This window comes from Nerophis lumbriciformis, linkage group LG02, assembly GCF_033978685.3.
Source record: "Nerophis lumbriciformis linkage group LG02, RoL_Nlum_v2.1, whole genome shotgun sequence".
Taxonomy (NCBI): Eukaryota; Metazoa; Chordata; class Actinopteri; order Syngnathiformes; family Syngnathidae; genus Nerophis; species Nerophis lumbriciformis.
In genome coordinates this window covers 43,521,298-43,539,458 of record NC_084549.2, presented here as the reverse complement: position 1 = coordinate 43,539,458, position 18,161 = coordinate 43,521,298, and the positions used below count along the sequence as shown (strand labels likewise).

At 38.7% G+C, this 18,161-nt stretch overlaps 1 protein-coding gene across 1 annotated transcript in view; it reads right to left on the bottom strand.

Annotated features, from left to right (window-relative positions):
• LOC133608142 (neutral amino acid transporter A-like) overlaps positions 1–18,161 on the bottom strand; it is a 39,704-nt gene that overhangs the window by 1,969 nt on the left and 19,574 nt on the right. The window contains exons 2-8 of the mRNA XM_072916333.1: positions 16,046–16,088; positions 14,197–14,262; positions 11,150–11,316; positions 10,743–10,976; positions 7,660–7,854; positions 5,567–5,701; positions 3,541–3,650 (exon numbers count right to left, since the gene is read on the bottom strand). Of these exons, the coding sequence (XP_072772434.1) occupies positions 3,541–3,650; positions 5,567–5,701; positions 7,660–7,854; positions 10,743–10,976; positions 11,150–11,316; positions 14,197–14,262; positions 16,046–16,088 (950 nt within the window). The remainder of the gene's footprint in view (positions 1–3,540; positions 3,651–5,566; positions 5,702–7,659; positions 7,855–10,742; positions 10,977–11,149; positions 11,317–14,196; positions 14,263–16,045; positions 16,089–18,161) is intronic.

The window sequence follows — 18,161 nt, the reverse complement described above, 5'->3', positions numbered from 1 at the left end:
GAAATTAGGACATAAATATGAAACACTATATGTTGGCAAAATATGAGCGATTTCTTGCTGCACTGGCTTCACATACGATTACTCGTTCATCATTAATGGAAAAGCAGCAAATAAATATGAATAATTCAGATTTAGCATTCAGAAAATCTGACAACACCTTTCATGTTTTACACAACCTCTAGTTTGTTTGTACCGCCAAGTGATTAAACCCTCTATCACCACCAGAGGGCAGTGTTCGTCTCCAATCGGGACATCAACTTCAATTAAATTATCTTTTAGTGCAGTCATAAAATAATTTACGTTTTTTGAAAAAAAAAAGAAAAAAAAGGTCAGCATTAATCAGTGATTTTAAGTGATTTAATAATCTACAGTAGGTTATTTGGTTAGTGTATGTATTTTTTTACATTTATATTTCTATATTGTATTTCTTGTCTTTTGTCACCAGTTAATGAGAACACTGGAGTATTTCATGATGGAAATCAAACCATCGTGTCTACGAGGATTGCATAAAACCAAATAAGGTTCAAACTGGACTGTTTTGTAGCAACATGAGCATCATTGCACTAACGTTGCGTGCAGTGAAGTCGCCACAACACAGAAATGCCACACTGAAGACCATATAGCACAGATCCCTGCTGTTTATGGGGTTACATTCCCAGACCCTTTGTGAATGGCAAACTGCTGTATAAAAAGCCTCAAAAATGCACATGTGTGATTCTCTAGAGCAGGGGGCCCAACAAGTATCCCACCAAAGAGTCAAAGAATATTTGCTTAAACTCTTAGTATTTTTTTATAACTGTTCAGCTAAGACATTATGAGTCTATTTAATGACAAATTACCACAACATGGCATCGAGAAAATTACTACAATGTTTGAATGGTTGTTTTGTAAAAAAAAGAACACTTTAAATGCCGCCAGTCATAAATAAAACACAAACAGATCACCTCTGCTTTCTTTTTGTCAAAGTCCCTCACGCGATGAAAGCTGGATAATATTGTCGGAGTTATTCAACACATTTCAAATTCAGTTTATCACATTCATAAACAATGACACAGTACTGTACGTACAAAACGTGGTGTTAGCAACATCACGTCTGGTCAAAGCATCTACTTGCCAGATATTGTTGAGTCAATTGACTTGTGAGACAGCGCCCTCTGTTGAATTCATATTAGCAGCACTCTTCCCCCCCCCCCCCTGCAGATAGCGCCATCAACCCAATTTCTATTTAAATTCCCACTAAAAATGTTCACAATTTTAAGCAGATAAAATAAATCCACAACTATGCGGGGATGCAAACGGCAAATCGTGAATAGGTAGGATTGTAATTTAACACAATAGGAGTATACTTTTTTTCATAACAAAGCTTATAAGTGACCCAAAATACTTGTCACTTTTTGCACTATATCCCACACAGAACAGGCTCAACCAACAAGGTGCTTAAAGTACTTTCCAAGTAACAGACCATTATTTAGGTCCACAGTAGTCTTTCACAGTATTCGCCATCACCCCTTTAAAGGGAACGACACATTTTTTTGGAATTTTGCCTATAATTCACAATCATTATGAAAGACCAGAAGACGGTTTTATTTTTTTAATGCATTCTAACTCGAAAATAAACAAATAAAAGTCTGCTCACAATGGCGTCAATGAGGTCCTCTATTCTGCCCATTAAGCCCTCTAAATAACCATCCAAAAAGCACCAACAATAGTCCATGTACATTTCATGACCTCAATATTAACCAAGTATTAGTGATATTGTTATTATAAGCGCTTACACAGACAAACTATTTATAGCGGCGCCATGATCACAGAGAGCTAACCAGCTTGTGCTGCTATATGACATCGCCTGCTGGTGAGCTGTTTCGGAACTCGTGAAAGTTTAATAGAAGGTTAAGGACATAATCTAACAAGTTGGTCAACTTTGGCATCCAATTTAGACCCGGAGATGGTGAAAAAGACAAGAAAAGACGCTTGATCAAACCCCCATTTTTCTTTGCAAGGATTCTTCATCTAAATAGGAACATATCTACATCCTAACAGTCGGCATTCAGTGAGAGCAGACATTGTACGGTAAGTGATGTTTTATTATGTTTGTTGTCTCTCATAAAGTCTGCAGTGAGTAATAATCAGTGATGTTGTCGAAGGAAAAAGTGAATGTTGTGATGCGTTTGTAAAATTAATGCGCCACTGCATGCTTAAAATGTCCAAAATACATACATATTTCATGTTATTACAAATGTTACTACATTACATACTGTATATACTTACAGCATGTAAATAAAACCTTGATGGAGGTGTTTGGATAGGCAGAATAGAACAACTCCCATAGGCTCCATTGTAAGTGGACTTTTGATGGCATTAATAATAATTAATAGTTAGAATGCATAAGAAAATAAAAACATATGTGTCACGTGACAACCTCTGAGGATGGCAACAGTTGTAGCCAAAAGCGTGAGGTACAGAAGCAAACAACAGGTCTGGCTATAATAACAAATTGCAGAATTTTTGAAGACCTAATGAACCTCTTTGGATTACAGAAAAACATATGTGTTCTTGACTTACATAAGTAATGATAGGCAAAATTCCTAAAAACAAGTATAGCTCCCTTTAAATGATACAAACTATGCATAAGTGGGAGCACGATTTCCAAAATTCACATTATTTATATTTATTTTCAAGCACCAGCAGAAAGGTAACCAATTGAAATTGGCAATAAATGATTGTTGCTGTACGTTTTTAGTGAGGTAACAGACATTTGCTTTCATTTCAAATGTGTGGCAGATTTTCGTCACTTTTTGGATTTTAACACATAATTGGTTATAGCCGATTACGTGTGTGGACATTGTAAACGTTAGAACATGTACTCATTTCAAACATATTTTCAATAGCTTGAACTTATTAATATTTGTATTAGAGGGTGTTTTCCTTTCCTCGACTGTCATTAACCAGCTGTCCTAAAATGGGTCAACGTGGTGCATGCAGGGTGAATAGTTGGACTGGGAAAAAAGGGCCAAATTTCCACATTCCAGCGGGTTAATGTTTGACATGAGGATCAGCAAACCATCGTCAACATCAGCGGATGACCACAAACAAGTGAATACTCACACACGTAATAAAGATATGGTACGTACCGTCAATCATTTGTTTGGCAAGCTGTTATCTAAAGTCTGTAATGTTATCTGGTCAAAAGATGAACACATTCACATTGACAGAAATGTTTGAGGTACAGTTTATACATAATGTGAACGCATGAAGCAAAGTTGTTTAACTCACTAATCTGACCTTACTACTAAGTCCATAAAACCGGCAGTGACGTGTGCATTTACAGGCTCCCGACAGACTTGATTTGTTTCACTCATCTGTCAGATTAGTGTTCCAACATCAACGCTATGAATCCAAAAGAAAAACAAGCTCACAGGATTGACTCAATGGCTTCCGGTGTAGCCTCCGGGGTTTTGGTTTGGTGACTGACAAGAGGTGAGGTCTCCTCCTCTGCCTGGATGTTGGCCACTGCTTCCACCCTTACCTCTGACAGCTCACCTCCTTCCTCCCCCTCCTGCTGCCTTTTCATCTCCTGCTGGTTGATGTGATGCAGGATCCCGGCACCCAGAGCATCGCCTTCCACGTTGACCACTGTGGTGGTACGATCCCTGTGCACACAAAGGCAGACAGAACTGACACACACTCTTCCAAAACAGAATTACCAAAGTTTCCCACCAAATGGACGACACAATAAAGGTATTCATTTCATAGTTGATGTTTATTTGTGATATACGAGCAAGTTAAAGTATCTGGTCTGCTGCTGGTCCAGTGGAAGCTGTTTTAGGGTACTTTTACAAAACAGGCTAGTAAAAACAGGAACTTTGATGACCTTGCAAATACGACTGAACGTACTGTAATACATTTAACAGGCCAGTAGTTGGCGATGATATTCAGTGCGTCCAAACAAACCATCTTTTCAATACCCTTCTTCTGAGTATGATGGCTTTGATAAGCAGTGGTTCTCAATTATTTTCTGACGTGTATTGTGTCCTGCTTTTACTTTGCCTTCCCATTTAAGGCCACTTTCTGAGGGCAATGGCACAGCGCATCGATAGGCTGACCACTAGCATCCCCTGTTGTGTAGTGTTATACAGTCTGTGATCAGTTCAATGTATAGTGGTTCAACTGGTTTGCAAAGATGAGTGAGGAGACTGCGACTGTCTTACTCGGTAGAAAATTACACTTTAAAATACAGTGGTAGAGATACACACATTAACCAGTTTCCCTATTACCATGATTTAAAGTGTCCCGGTCATTTACCATATTTTCCCGACTATATAACGCTACTTTTTCCCCAAGTTTTGAGCCCTGCAACTTATACAAAAGCGTGGCTATTATATGGATATTTCTTTAACAGCTAAATTATAGAATGGATTAAGCAAAAAAGTCAAACAATGTACTAAAATGATCCATTTAAGAAACTGTTCAAACTCAAAGTACAAGGAAGAAGAATCCTGATAAGCATCTTGAACCTAACTAAAACAGGATAAAATCTTATTCATCTCATAAAGGATGAATAAAGACATCAATGACGTTTCTGTTTTGTTGGATGAGCCGTTTCATTTGCCATGTTACAGGCACCATTTGGAAACAATTTACAAAATATTTATATGTAAATATCTAATATCACAATGTATTAGTATGTATCTGCGGCTTATATACTGGTGCAGTTAATATATGAAAAATGTACAGGATTGTGTCAATCCTTGGCTGTGTCCTGTCTGTTTATTTGAAACGGGCATTGCACAATACAAATATTGTACAGAAAAAATATTGCTGCTGTACACGTTAATTTTCAGCTGTGACAGCAGTTTAAAAATACATACAAAGATTTAACTACATATAATCACCAATATAATCTAAAATACAACTGTAGACAAATTTTACTTCAACCATTGGTGGAAATGCTCGTAACTCAAATTATGCACGCAATTTAAAGCATAACAAAAAGCCAAAAGACGTCTATCTCAAATTACCGCATTTTAAAGATGTGTGTGAAGGACATTCTGACAATAAAATTGTCTTTGTGTCAAAACATAAGGGTTTTTTCCAAAGGTAGTTTAAATTATGCACGCAAGTAATTAGCTGTGATTATTCACACTGAATCAAAAATCAAATGAGTGACTTCCCAGCAGACAAGACATCAAAACAACATTGACAACCTGTTGAATTAGGTCCTGATCTTGAGCAACTCAAACATTGGAACAGCATGCTCTTTTACAACATTAAAAAAATGTTCTGACGTTGATTTGACCATTGAATTTTGGTCGATTCCCAACTAACAACGTGGATTCAACGTGAGATGACGTCAGAATTTACAAATACAACTATTTTGCAACGTTGTTTCAAAGCCGTTTAAAAGGACATGTATGTATAATCAACGTTGTATCAATGACTTGTGCCTAATGGGTTGAACAAAACTACTCAACATTGATTTCCATGACACTTGGAAATAAGCAGGAATCTATTATTTTTAGGTATGAATAAGAATCAAGGTACAAATATGTCCTTTTACTTTACTCACACAATCCAGTCAACAGCCAACATGAGGGACAGATCATTGGTCGGCAAGCCGATGGCCTCCAGGATGATGGCAATGGTGATGATGCCACCAGCTGGGATGCCTGCTGCACCAACACTGGAGGCGGTGGCTGTCACCCTAGAAAGCACAACTGAATGATCATTCACTTATTTTCTAAAGATCTCAGTTGAGTTGAAAAGGTGAACCTGCACAAAGGGCAGTCAATCACAGGATACAAACAAGCATGCACGCTCACATGCACACCTATGGATCATTTAGTCTCCAATTAACCTAAAATGCATGTTTTTTTAAATGTGGGAAAAGAAAACTCAGAGACGAGAGTCAAACTCACAACCTTCTGACTGTGAGGCAGATGTGCCTACCACATTTCCACCATGCTACCAGCAATTGTTATCAGTATGTACAAACCCTGTTTCCATATGAGTTGGGAAATTGTGTTAGATGTAAATATAAACGGAATACAATGATTTGCAAATCATTTTCAACCCATATTCAGTTGAATATGCTACAAAGACAACATATTTGATGTTCAAACTGATAAACATTTTTTTTTTTGCAAATAATCATTAACTTTAAAATGTAATGCCAGCAACATGTGACAAAGAAGTTGGGAAAGGTGGCAATAAATACTGATAAAGTTGAGGAATGCTCATCAAACACTTATTTGGAACATCTCACAGGTGAACAGGCAAATTGGGAACAGGTGGGTGCCATGATTGGGTATAAAAGTAGATTCCATGAAATGCTCAGTCATTCACAAACAAGGATGGGGCGAGGGTCACCACTTTGTCAACAAATGCGTGAGCAAATTGTTGAACAGTTTAAGAAAAACCTTTCTCAACCAGCTATTGCAAGGAATTTAGGGATTTCACCATCTACGGTCCGTAATATCTACAAAGGGTTCAGAGAATCTGGAGAAATCACTGCACGTAAGCAGCTAAGCCCGTGACCTTCGATCCCTCAGGCTGTACTGCATCAACAAGCGACATCAGTGTGTAAAGGATATCACCACATGGGCTCAGGAACACTTCAGAAACCCACTGTCAGTAACTACAGTTGGTCGCTACATCTGTAAGTGCAAGTTAAAACTCTCCTATGCAAGGCGAAAACCGTTTATCAACAACACCCAGAAACGCCGTCGGCTTCGCTGGGCCTGAGCTCATCTAAGATGGACTGATACAAGGTGGAAAAGTGTTCTGTGGTCTGACGAGTCCACATTTCAAATTGATTTTGGAAACTGTGGACGTCGTGTCCTCCAGACCAAAGAGGAAAAGAACCATCTGGATTGTTATAGGCGCAAAGTTGAAAAGCCAGCATCTTTGATGTTATGGGGGTGTATTACTGCCCAAGACATGGGTAACTTACACATCTGTGAAGGCGCCATTAATGCTGAAAGGTACATACAGGTTTTGGAGCAACATATGTTGCCATCTAAGCAACGTTACCATGGACGCCCCTGCTTATTTCAGCAAGACAATGCCAAGCCACGTGTTACATCAACGTGCCTTCATCGTAAAAGAGTGCGGGTACTAGACTGGCCTGCCTGTAGTCCAGACTTGTCTCCCATTGAAAATGTGTGGCGCATTATGAAGCCTAAAATACCACAACGGAGACCCGGACTGTTGAAAAACTTAAGCTGTACATCAAGCAAGAATGGGAAAGAATTCCACCTGAGAAGCTTAAAAAATGTGTCTCCTCAGTTCCCAAACGTTTACTGAGTGTTGTTAAAAGGAAAGGCCATGTAACACAGTGGTGAACATGCCCTTTCCCAACTACTTTGGCACGTGTTGCAGCCATGAAATTCTAAGTTAATTATTATTTGCAAAAAAAAAATTAAGTTTATGAGTTTGAACATCAAATATGTTGTCTTTGTAGTGCATTCAATTGAATATGGGTTGAAAAGGATTTGCAAATCATTGTATTCTGTTTATATTTACATCTAACACAATTTCCCAACTCATATGGAAACGGGGTTTGTATAATGTTGCTAAGATGATTGCTAGTGACAGAGAATGTAAGGATAATTTGATTCTATTGATAGAGTCTGTCGCTATAACAGCTAACTGTGCACTTACAGGATAGTGAATATCTGTCCAGCATCAAGCTCGACGTTGTTGAGCTGAGCGATGAAGACAGCAGCGATGCACTGGAATATGGCCGCTCCATCCATGTTAACTGTGGCACCAATGGGCAGGATGAAGCGGCTAATGCGTTTGTCCACGCCGTTGTTCTCCTCCACACACTTTATCATGGAGGGAAGAGTTGCTGAGCTGGTGGGAGAATGGGGAGATTTTTAATCCACAACATGTTTTTTTGTGTCTCTAAGAAGTTAAAACACGTCCATAATTTGATATGAATTATTTGATGAGCTGGTTTTTAAGTCACGTGTGTGACAAAAGTGGATGCAATCAAAGTTGAGCTTCTGGAACAAATGCAATGCAATTTGCAAATGTTAATTCACTATACGCAGCATAAACAGTTACATCCAACATCTTTCCCACACAAAAATTGGGCGATACCTGTTCGACCTCGCTCACAAAACACATTATAATGGGACTGTCTGTCAATGGAGCTTGTTGTTACAACTCCGTACAGTAGATGAACTCTGAGTCTTCACACACTACACACATGCTCTTCCAGAGAATAAAAAGATGTAGCTGGAGGGATCAGTGTTGCCAACTTAATGACTTTCACTGGTCTTTTTGGACACATTTGGAGACAAACATGAAAGCATGTATCACTAGTGATGGTAAATAGATTATACTTGTATAACGCTTGTATAGTGCTTTTCCACCATGAAGGTACTGAAAAAATTCCGGCACACACAGCATTTCTCCTAGTATAATACATAACTCACATAATGTTTTTTTGTAGTGACTGTGCCAGAGGTGAACATGCATTCTACTGAGATGGCAAATGATGACACGTTCAATCTATCGCAGCACCAATCAAATAATCTCAAAATCCCCCTCATATCAATTCCTAGATGTGATCAAAATTATTTAAGGCGCACTACGCAAAATAGACGTAACGTTATTAATATCAGTACTACGGATACCATCAACAAAAAAGCCTCAGAACAGCCCACTACCCATAATATGGGCTTTTTAAACATCAGGGGCCGTATTTATCAAGCGTCTTAGAATTACCCCTAAGAAGTCTGCTAAGAGTTGACTTATGAGTAAAGAAATTCTTCGCTGAAAGCTGCACTTAAAAGTTAGTTATCAAGCGTCTTACTCACACTTTCAGCGAAGTGTAGGACTGAATCTTAAGTGTCACACTCAGAGCTGAATTACGACATTACTATGTGCCGTAAACGGAATTTTAGGGGACGTAATTTCTGTGTCCATAGAAATGACCAATCACGGAAGGGAATCCCTTGTCTAAGAATAAAGAAGTATCTTAGAAATATTTAAGTGGACAATGGGAGGGTATATTTTGACAATGAACTACAAAATAATACAAAACAAACAAACAATATTGGCAATGAATCAAAAATAAATGTTTCCTTTTCTTTCCAATTCATTTTCCCAGTGGCGAGATATCGAAGCATTGTGATGACCTTTAGTTTTGCTGTGAAAGCTCTGCTGCGTGATGTTGCTGATGAGATGACGCCCCTTATCAAATCTGTGACAAAAATAATACCCGCTCTGTCTAAACGATACCGTTTGATCAGCTGCTCGTCATCAAACAAAGCCAGGACATCCTTCCGCTCCCTGAACGTTCGCGCACGTCTCTCTCGCCTCAGTGTCATCCCCGCTGGCAACTCCTAACCACTTAGGACACCTCTGAAGGTCTCTTAAATATCGTGGAGAGTAGGAGTGATTCTTAGACTTAAGAAAGTTGATAAATAGCTTTTATTCTTAAGTTTGAGAGTCGGACTAAATTTCGCAAATTCTCAGGACTTAAGTGTAAAATGGCACTCTAAGACGCTTGATAAATACGGCCCCAGATCATTGTCACCCAAAATGTTAACAGTTAATTAGGTCTTTAGAGACAACAATCTTAACGTCATTAGTCTCAGTGAAACCTGGCTAAAACTAGATGATTTTTTTCCCGCTGAACAAGGCATCTCCTGCTAACTATACCAGTGCAGAAATTGCCCGTCCCCTTAAAAGGGGTGAGAGGTTGCACTAATATCCAATGAAAACCTTAACTTTAGTCTTAACCTAAGTAATAACTATAAATCATTTGAGGTGCTTACTATGAGGTCTGTCACACAGCTAACTCGCCATCTGGCTGTTGTCAACCAACCCCCTGGGCGCTTTTTGGACTTCATCAGCGAATTTTCAGAGTTTGTCGCTGATGTAGTGACACACGCAGATAATATAATTATAATGATGGATTTTAATATCCATATGAATACCTCATCAGACCCTCCGTGTGTGGCACTCCAGACTATAATTGATAGCTTACACAAATAATAAATGAACCCACGCATTGCAACAGTAATAAGATAGACCTAGTCCTTGTCCACGACCTCCAAAGTTTATAAAATTTGAAGTTCTGACTCAATGTCAACAATCTACTACTAACCAATGCTTTGGCAGCTGCAACATGAATGCTGTCACAACTACCAGTCTTGCTGGCCTACTGCCCTCGGTAATGACACCATTCCCAAATTATGTGGGCTCTATCGATAACCTCAATAACAACTTTAACGACGCCTTGCGCAACGCCATTTATAGTATAGCACTGCTAAAGCTAAAAAAGGCCCCTAAAAGGCGTACCCCCTGCTTCACAGAAGAAACCAGAGTTCTTAAACTATCATGAAGAAAGCTGGAACGCAAATGGCGTGCGACTAAACTGAGGTTTACCATCAAGCATGGAGTGATAGTTTAATACCTTATAAACACGCGTATACCTCAGCTGAAATTAATTAGAACTCCAATCTCATCCGCCTGAATAAAAACGATCCTAAATATTTGTTCAATACAGTAGCATTGCTAACTCAACAAGGGACGTCTCCCAGAAACTACACCCACTCGGTTGATGACTATGAGATTTTTTACTAAGAAAAGAGATTAAAGATAACACGTCCCAGGTCCAAATGGGTTCTATTAACGCAGATACGAATGCATGTGCTGATGATTAAAGTTGAATATAACTCAAGAATGACCGACAAGGAGATGACTTGTGCAGGAAAGTGCAGTTATACCTGGAGCAGGTGGCGAAGGCGGTCGTGAAGGGCGTAATGAGGCCAGACAGGAAACTGAAGGGGTTCTTGCGTGTGAAGCCGAAGTAGATGAGTGGCAGGATGATTCCGCCGTGGATGATATGGCCCAGAATGGAAGCAAAGATGTACTTTCCCAGGCTAGCGACCAATAAAACCACATCGTCCATCTCCACAATCTTACTGGCCACCAGGAACATGATGCCGAAGGGAATATACCTGAATATGTACGGTAACATGCAAAAATTAGGAAGACAGTCAAGTAAGAGTTTTGGATCTGTTAATCTTCTGATGGAAGTGTTCATTTCTTGACCTAATAACCCAAAATATAAAAGGATTTAATGAAAACTTGTTGCCACTTATCAATTAAAACCCTCAGGTAAGTCACTCACCACATGATCCAAGACACCAGTACCATGGTTGCCTCGTTGAAGGCATTGAAGAAACGGATAAGTTCCTCGCCCTCATCTCCAAGCTTCCTCAGTGCAACACCGAACACCATAGCAAATAACACCAGACCCAGGATGTTCATGCCATCTGCTTCTGTCCCAACAGGCACCTGAAAACACAATGTACTGTAGATGCTGTAAAGGCTTGATGAAAATCTTACCACAGAGGGAAAATCAGTTTGCTGTTTGCACTTCTTCACTGAGGACCCCAGCTGAAATGGCTATGGCTTAATCTTCTAACAGGACAACGCTGTAACAAACGTTATTACATGATAGCCAACCACCATTTGACCTCATTGCGCAACCTTAGACTTCTATTTACCTTCTTCTGCACATTATTAGGTTATTTGGTGTGACAATCAGACCGTCTCAACTCTAAGACAAGTCTTTCTGCGTGCAACCTCGGCAGCAACAGCGCTTCGCAAGAAGCCTTGCTTGTGCAATTCTTCTGGTGCCACCTTCAAGGACAGGCCATGTTAACACAATTAGATTGGGGTATTTCGATCAGGGTTTCATACTGCCGATTATGAATACCGATCATCCATGAGTGAGATCGGCTGATATTTTATTTAAGTTTTAATCGCTATCATTAAAAAAAACACAACAGCAGTGTAACAATATAAACACAATATTTGAACACTTTACTATTTGTAATTTATTACATATAGTGGTTTGAGCAAAATCGAGTCAGGAATGCACAAAAACTACCAAAAAACGTTCATCTAATACTGATATAAATTATTTGGTTAATGTTCTGTTTCGAGCTGCTTACAGCTCCATCTACACTTTTCTTAGAGTTTACTCAATTTTGCTTGCCTGCTCCTGCTTCATGTTACTATTTCCTGTTACTAAATTGTCTATTTGGGTTTATTTTTCATCAAATTTGAGGAGCAGCCTGGACTAGTCTTGTGTTAGCATTGGTGCTAACCTTCCAGTTCCTGTAACATGTTTAGCCTCGTCTTCCAGTGATAATAGTACTTGTAAGAAATGTATTTTATGTGCCCCAAGGTGATGATTAAGTTAAGGGAGCGTCAGCCTACTGGTGATGAACATACAAAGTTAGCTGCTAGCAGCCTCTGTCAGCCAGGGGACCAAACATTTATTAAGTATGAGCCACAGAAGATCGTTTTTTTGTAATTGGCATTGAAAGGCATTAATTAGCATTGGCGATCACATACTTTTTTATGGAAATTGATCCTGATTGGTGACTGACTGGTCAAAGCATACCTAGTTGTAGCACAGATTTGGACTTTGTAAGGCTATGGCTCCTAAAACTTTTGATCATCTGATGAACAGCCTGTTTGAGATTAAATGCAGTTTTAGTTAACTGGTGACTCTATATTTTTAATATCTTGCTCCTGTTTCATCTTTTTGCATTGTGCTGCCTCATCTACAATCTACAGTGCATCCGGAAAATATTCACAACTCTTCACTTTTTCTACATTTTGTTAAGTTACAGCCATATTCCAAAATGAAATAAATACATTTTTGTCTTCAAAAACAATAATCCATAATGACAATGTAAAAATTTAGTTTATTTTTGGTTTTTTTTAAGTTTAACAAGTTTCTAAAAAATAAAAATATACAAAATCGCATGAGCACAAATACTCACAGCCTTCGCTCAATACTTCAAGTACAGAAGAGTTACACTATAGAGTGTCCTAATATTTTCCACATGACTGTTTGGTGGAACAGGCTCCTGAAGTGTGTTGCAATGTTCCACAATCTTTTTCAATCTGTATTTAAGATAATAATGGTTTTGCATTTTAGATGATCATGAGGAAATATGTAGACTTTTACTGTAGGTACAGACTATGCGGTTGCATACTAGTCTGGGAAGAGTTATGGGATTCAGTGAGCTGGATAATGATTAACAAAAAAGGACTAAGGCAAATCCTGGTTCTGTCATCACCCATTGTCTCGAAGATCCCATAGCTCTACCAGCTTCATCCCCTGTCTCCTGGGGCGAGGGCTCATCATGACCCATGGCAAACTAAATATCATGGACTAATGCCAAAAGCTGATCCTTTATCTGGTCTACTAAAGTGGATAAATGGGGGAAAAAGCAATATGGGAGACCATGGTCTCTTTTTCCTCCCAGACTAACATTTACATTGTAGCAGATGTTTACGCTGTGTGTGTGTGTGTGTGTGTGTGTGTGTGTGTGTGCGCGCGTGTGTGTGTGTGTGTGTGTGTGTGTGTGTGTGTGTGTGTGTGTGTGTGTGTGTGTGTGTGTGTGTGTGTGTGTGTGTGTGTGTGTGTGTGTGTGTGTGTGTGTGTGTGTGAACACACTGATACTGGAATGGATGTGTGATGCAAACATGTGGTTGTACTAATCCACACAATATTTATAAGACTTCTATATTTAATAAAACATGTTTTAAAGCTGAGAATGCAATTATCTACACAAGTTATTTGATGTTTAAGATACAGGATTGATGATTGCCTGCAAGAGTGCCTGGTGTTTACTCTCACATCACGTAACTTGCAAAAACGGATGTTGTATATTTTTATAAATCAGCAAATCTTGAACCACAAATAGGCGGGGAAGACAGTCAGATCTATGTTGAAAACAGACCATCATTATCATTGATGCCGTCATCATAGAAGTGTTACTGTTATTGATACACATATTGTTGTGTTCTCCTTTAATTGCTCAACCCCTCTATTCTCTAGAGGGGTTCTAGCTTCTCTAGCTGCCCTCTGTCCCTCAAACAAACTGGTCCACCTCACAGAGCCTGGGATCTTTTTACGATCATAGGTTTTTCTTTAGCTCTGTCGCCAAGAGCTAGCTCATGCTGGGTGCAGTTTCGTGGTTCGAGACCTGCACCATGTGCACATTTGCACTGTTTTGCTTCAAGATATTATGCTGATATAGGCTACATTTCGTTGCTTTGCTAAGCCATCTCACAGTATAAATGTGTAAACACGTGTTTGCAATGTTTGCATGTATATGAGAATGTGGTGGTCAGAGGTCTTCCCACACCTACCTTTTGGTAGAGGGTAGTGCCATTGGTGTCATTGCCTGAAGCAACCATCTTGTAGCCGGTGGCATACTGCAACACAAGGTTAAAAAAAAAAAAATCTTACACATTCCAACAGTTCATTCTAGTAAAGAAATGTGTGGTTAGTCCCAGGATTATTTTGTTGATGTATTTCACAGTAATTTGCCAAATGGAAAAAGTCATAAAACGAGTGATTTTCACATACCATAAGCGCATCACAACCAGACCAGCAGGCCCTACCGGTCTCTAAAAACCTTTCAGATACAGGATTTTTACTGTTATTGTTAATAAATAATACATTTACTTGAATACTTAAAGGGGACCTATGACAATTTAATCTACACTTAAAACACTTCCCTGTGGTCTATATAATATGTATTGGATATGCTTTGTTGTAAATTTTGCACACATTTTGCTACAGTAACATACATAACCCATTTTTTGAGTCTGTCTGCAAAAAGTTTGCGTGTGGAGGTGTTCCCAAATTGCAAATGAAACCATGCCCCACCCTCTCCAAAAGCATCATAATTTATCTTTTGGAAATTACACACTATTATTCTGGAAAACAAACATCACAGTTTGTTTTTTTTCAGTCAAAATAAACTTTATAAATGTTAAATAGATTCACACAGTCAACTGAGTTTATTTTGCTCGCAATAATACAAATGTATTCAGAATAGTTTTTTCTTTCTAAACTTGTAACTTTTAGAACACGTGCCATTATTTAAACCAGAATACACAGATCAACACTTTATCCGTAACAGTAAATAATTCACTTCAGTATTGAGAAAAACACCAAGTTTAATCTTTAAATCTTAATTTTTGTTTTTTTATTCAAATTTGAGGAGCAGCCTGGACAAGTCTTGTGCTAGCACTGATGCTAACATTCCAGTTCCTAAACTAGCATTAGTTTTTGTGTGTTGCTGTGTTTGTATTCACTCTGATGAACATTAAAAGGACCATACCATATTTATGTGGAGACATTTATATTGCAAAGTGTGTGAGTGTGTACATTACTCAAACATGACATGGTTTTAAAGATCGAGCTGACGGTTTTTGTGCTTCTCTGCAGTTTAATCCACAGTTGGACCTCTTCCACGGGGATCCGACACCTTATGGACTGGATAGAGACATGTAGAAATGTGAAAGGGGGGTGAATGCACTCACTGACCTGACTGCACTTTGAAACTCAGTTGTCTCCTAATACAATAAGTCACTAAGTTTATAATACACATTCCCCGCTTTTGCTTTATGTTTCAGAGATGCTTAACAAGTACATTAAAAGGGACTTGCACAATGCAACACGTCCGAAAAGAATCAGGAAGCAGACTTAATCCTAATTGTTCTCCATAAGAATACATAACAATGAATTAATACTTAAAAATAAGACATTTAATCAAGAGATTACATAAAAATAATAGTTTTAGCTAGTTTATTAAAACAAACTGTTTGAGAATGTAACTGCTCTGATGAGCATGTATGCCATCTGGCACACTTGACCATAGTTGATGCCTATTCATAATCCTACCAGACGTAATAATTGTAGAAAGTGGGCCGTATTCAAAGGCAGTGAAGCGAAGTTGGTTGCTAGGCTGGCTGGAATGGAATGATTTTGCCATGGAAACGGCTGGTGGGACAGAGTCCCCGTTAAGAGGCATTATGAGGCTGCAAGCACACCAGTGTGGATTTACGGCGGCTGTAAATGACCGCGGTGTGGCGTCCATGTGGTCGGAGGAATAAATTCTAATGAATTATCTCCGCTGGACACATGTGATAGTGAAACATGAAATGATTATGAGAACGGAAGGTCAATAATTGAAGCGCTGAAACTCACAGAGCGGAAAGCAGCAGCCACCAGATTGGACGGGAATAAGTTCCTGTGAAATATATTGAGAAGAGGTTAGACATCCAAAAAAATTACTTTTTCACTATTGGAGTTCATTTGATTCAGTCGGTTTTACTCCGATGTCCTTCCAAAGTCCAAAATGTTCGCTTCATTGGAGATGCAAAATTGCCCCTGTGTGTGGGTCATCACTCCAGCATGTGTGTCTTTAACACAGTCGACCAGGGAACGCTCAGGATAAGCAGTGAAAAAATAATGTTAAAAAACACACACACTTCAGAAATGTATGTTGCTGTTGACTAATCCAAAGTGTGTCTAGTTTATCATCACACACTGCTTGTTCCCAGGATGGTTCATCAGGTCCACATATTTCCTGACTAAACAATTGTTCAATCACTGATCTACATCACCAAAGCAGATATGTACAAAGATCATGTATTACTAAAACAGTGGTTCTCAAACTATATCTGAAGTACCACTTTAGAAAAAACTCATCTCTCCAGGTACCGCCATAATGACCAACATTAAAATACAGTAGCGTAAAACGCCTAAGTATTCATTACAAACAAGGCAGAGGTTTTATTTAACAAGTATATTTGATATTTTGGGCACTGTAACATTACACACAGTTTGAACAGTAACACCGTGTTTGAATATAGGAAAATAAAACACTGTACTTTAATCAAGTGATTTGTTGGCATACCACTAAATGGAGCCTGTGTACGACAGTTTGAGAATCACTGTACTTAAAGGATTACACATGATTTATTTTCTTCTGCGTGGTTTCAATATTTCATGTTCAATATATTAGAGCATTCGAGGATTCTGATGATTTAAACCAAGGATGTCCATTTTTTTTTTTTACACAGAAGGCCAAATACAGAAAAAAGAAAAAAAAAACGTGGCTTTGTTAATAATGCATCGCTGCAATATTTGTAAATTAAATTGGTTTTATCGAGGGATGCACCGAATGATTGGCCACCGATCAATATTGTCTGATCAATTTTCATGAAAAAGTATGATCGCCATTGATGATTAACGCCTTAACGCCGATCACAAACGGCAATCCCCTCTGGCTGACACTATTTATTTTTAGTCTCCTTTGTGACAAGCGGATACAAAATATGAAAAGAAATAAAACAATCATTTACTGTACAATGTCTGCTTTCACTGGGATGCTGACTGATGGGATGTTCATATCTTCCCATTTATAATGAAGAATTAATTATAATCCCCACGCAGGTACAAAAAGCTAGTTTCCTCTCTGTGATTGCGGCGCCGCTCAAAGTAGTTCCTCGGCATTAGCGCTTATAACAACAATATCGCTAAGACTTAGTTAATATTCAGGTCAAGAGATGTAAATTGAGTATTGTTGGCTGTTTTGGATGTTTTTAAAGGGCTTTATGGGCTCTACATTACTCTATTGCTGTATATTACTAATAAGAATGCATTACTAAAGAAAACCACATGCGTTTATGTCTTACAAAGGAATTGGTAAATGATAGGCAAAATTCCAAGAAAGTGCAGTTCCCCTTTAATAGTAGATTCTGTTTTAGCGAACAATTTATTGATTCCGTCCATGATTTTGATGACAAGTAAATCATAGGGCCCTATATAACTCCAAGTTATTGTACTCCATTTATTGTACTGCCCTCAGCTGCGCTCCAAGTTCAGTCACTCTGTTCATATGTATGATTCGGGTTACTTTTGCGTACCTTGTAACCGGAAGTGGGGGGGGTAAGAGGTCGGCTCCGATTGGCTAGTACGCCATGGTTGATGGAGTTAATATACACACAGTATGCGCAAAGCTGATCACCGTGATCGACCTGAAATGTATCACGGTTATCGATCACAATCAAATAATCGCCCAGCCCTACTCAACAATACTGCTACTTGCTGGATCTGCTTATCACTCAGCTTCCAAAACATGTAGCTGATCCTCCATATATTCAGGCTTAAAAATATAAGGTCATCATCATATGTCCCAAAGTAGTAGTCGTTGGCTCTCATGAAGTCTGTCATAATTAGTAGTAGTGTTGTTGTTGAAGGAAATAACAAATGTTGTCATGCGTCTGTGAAATTAATGCGCATGTCGTATGCTTAAAAT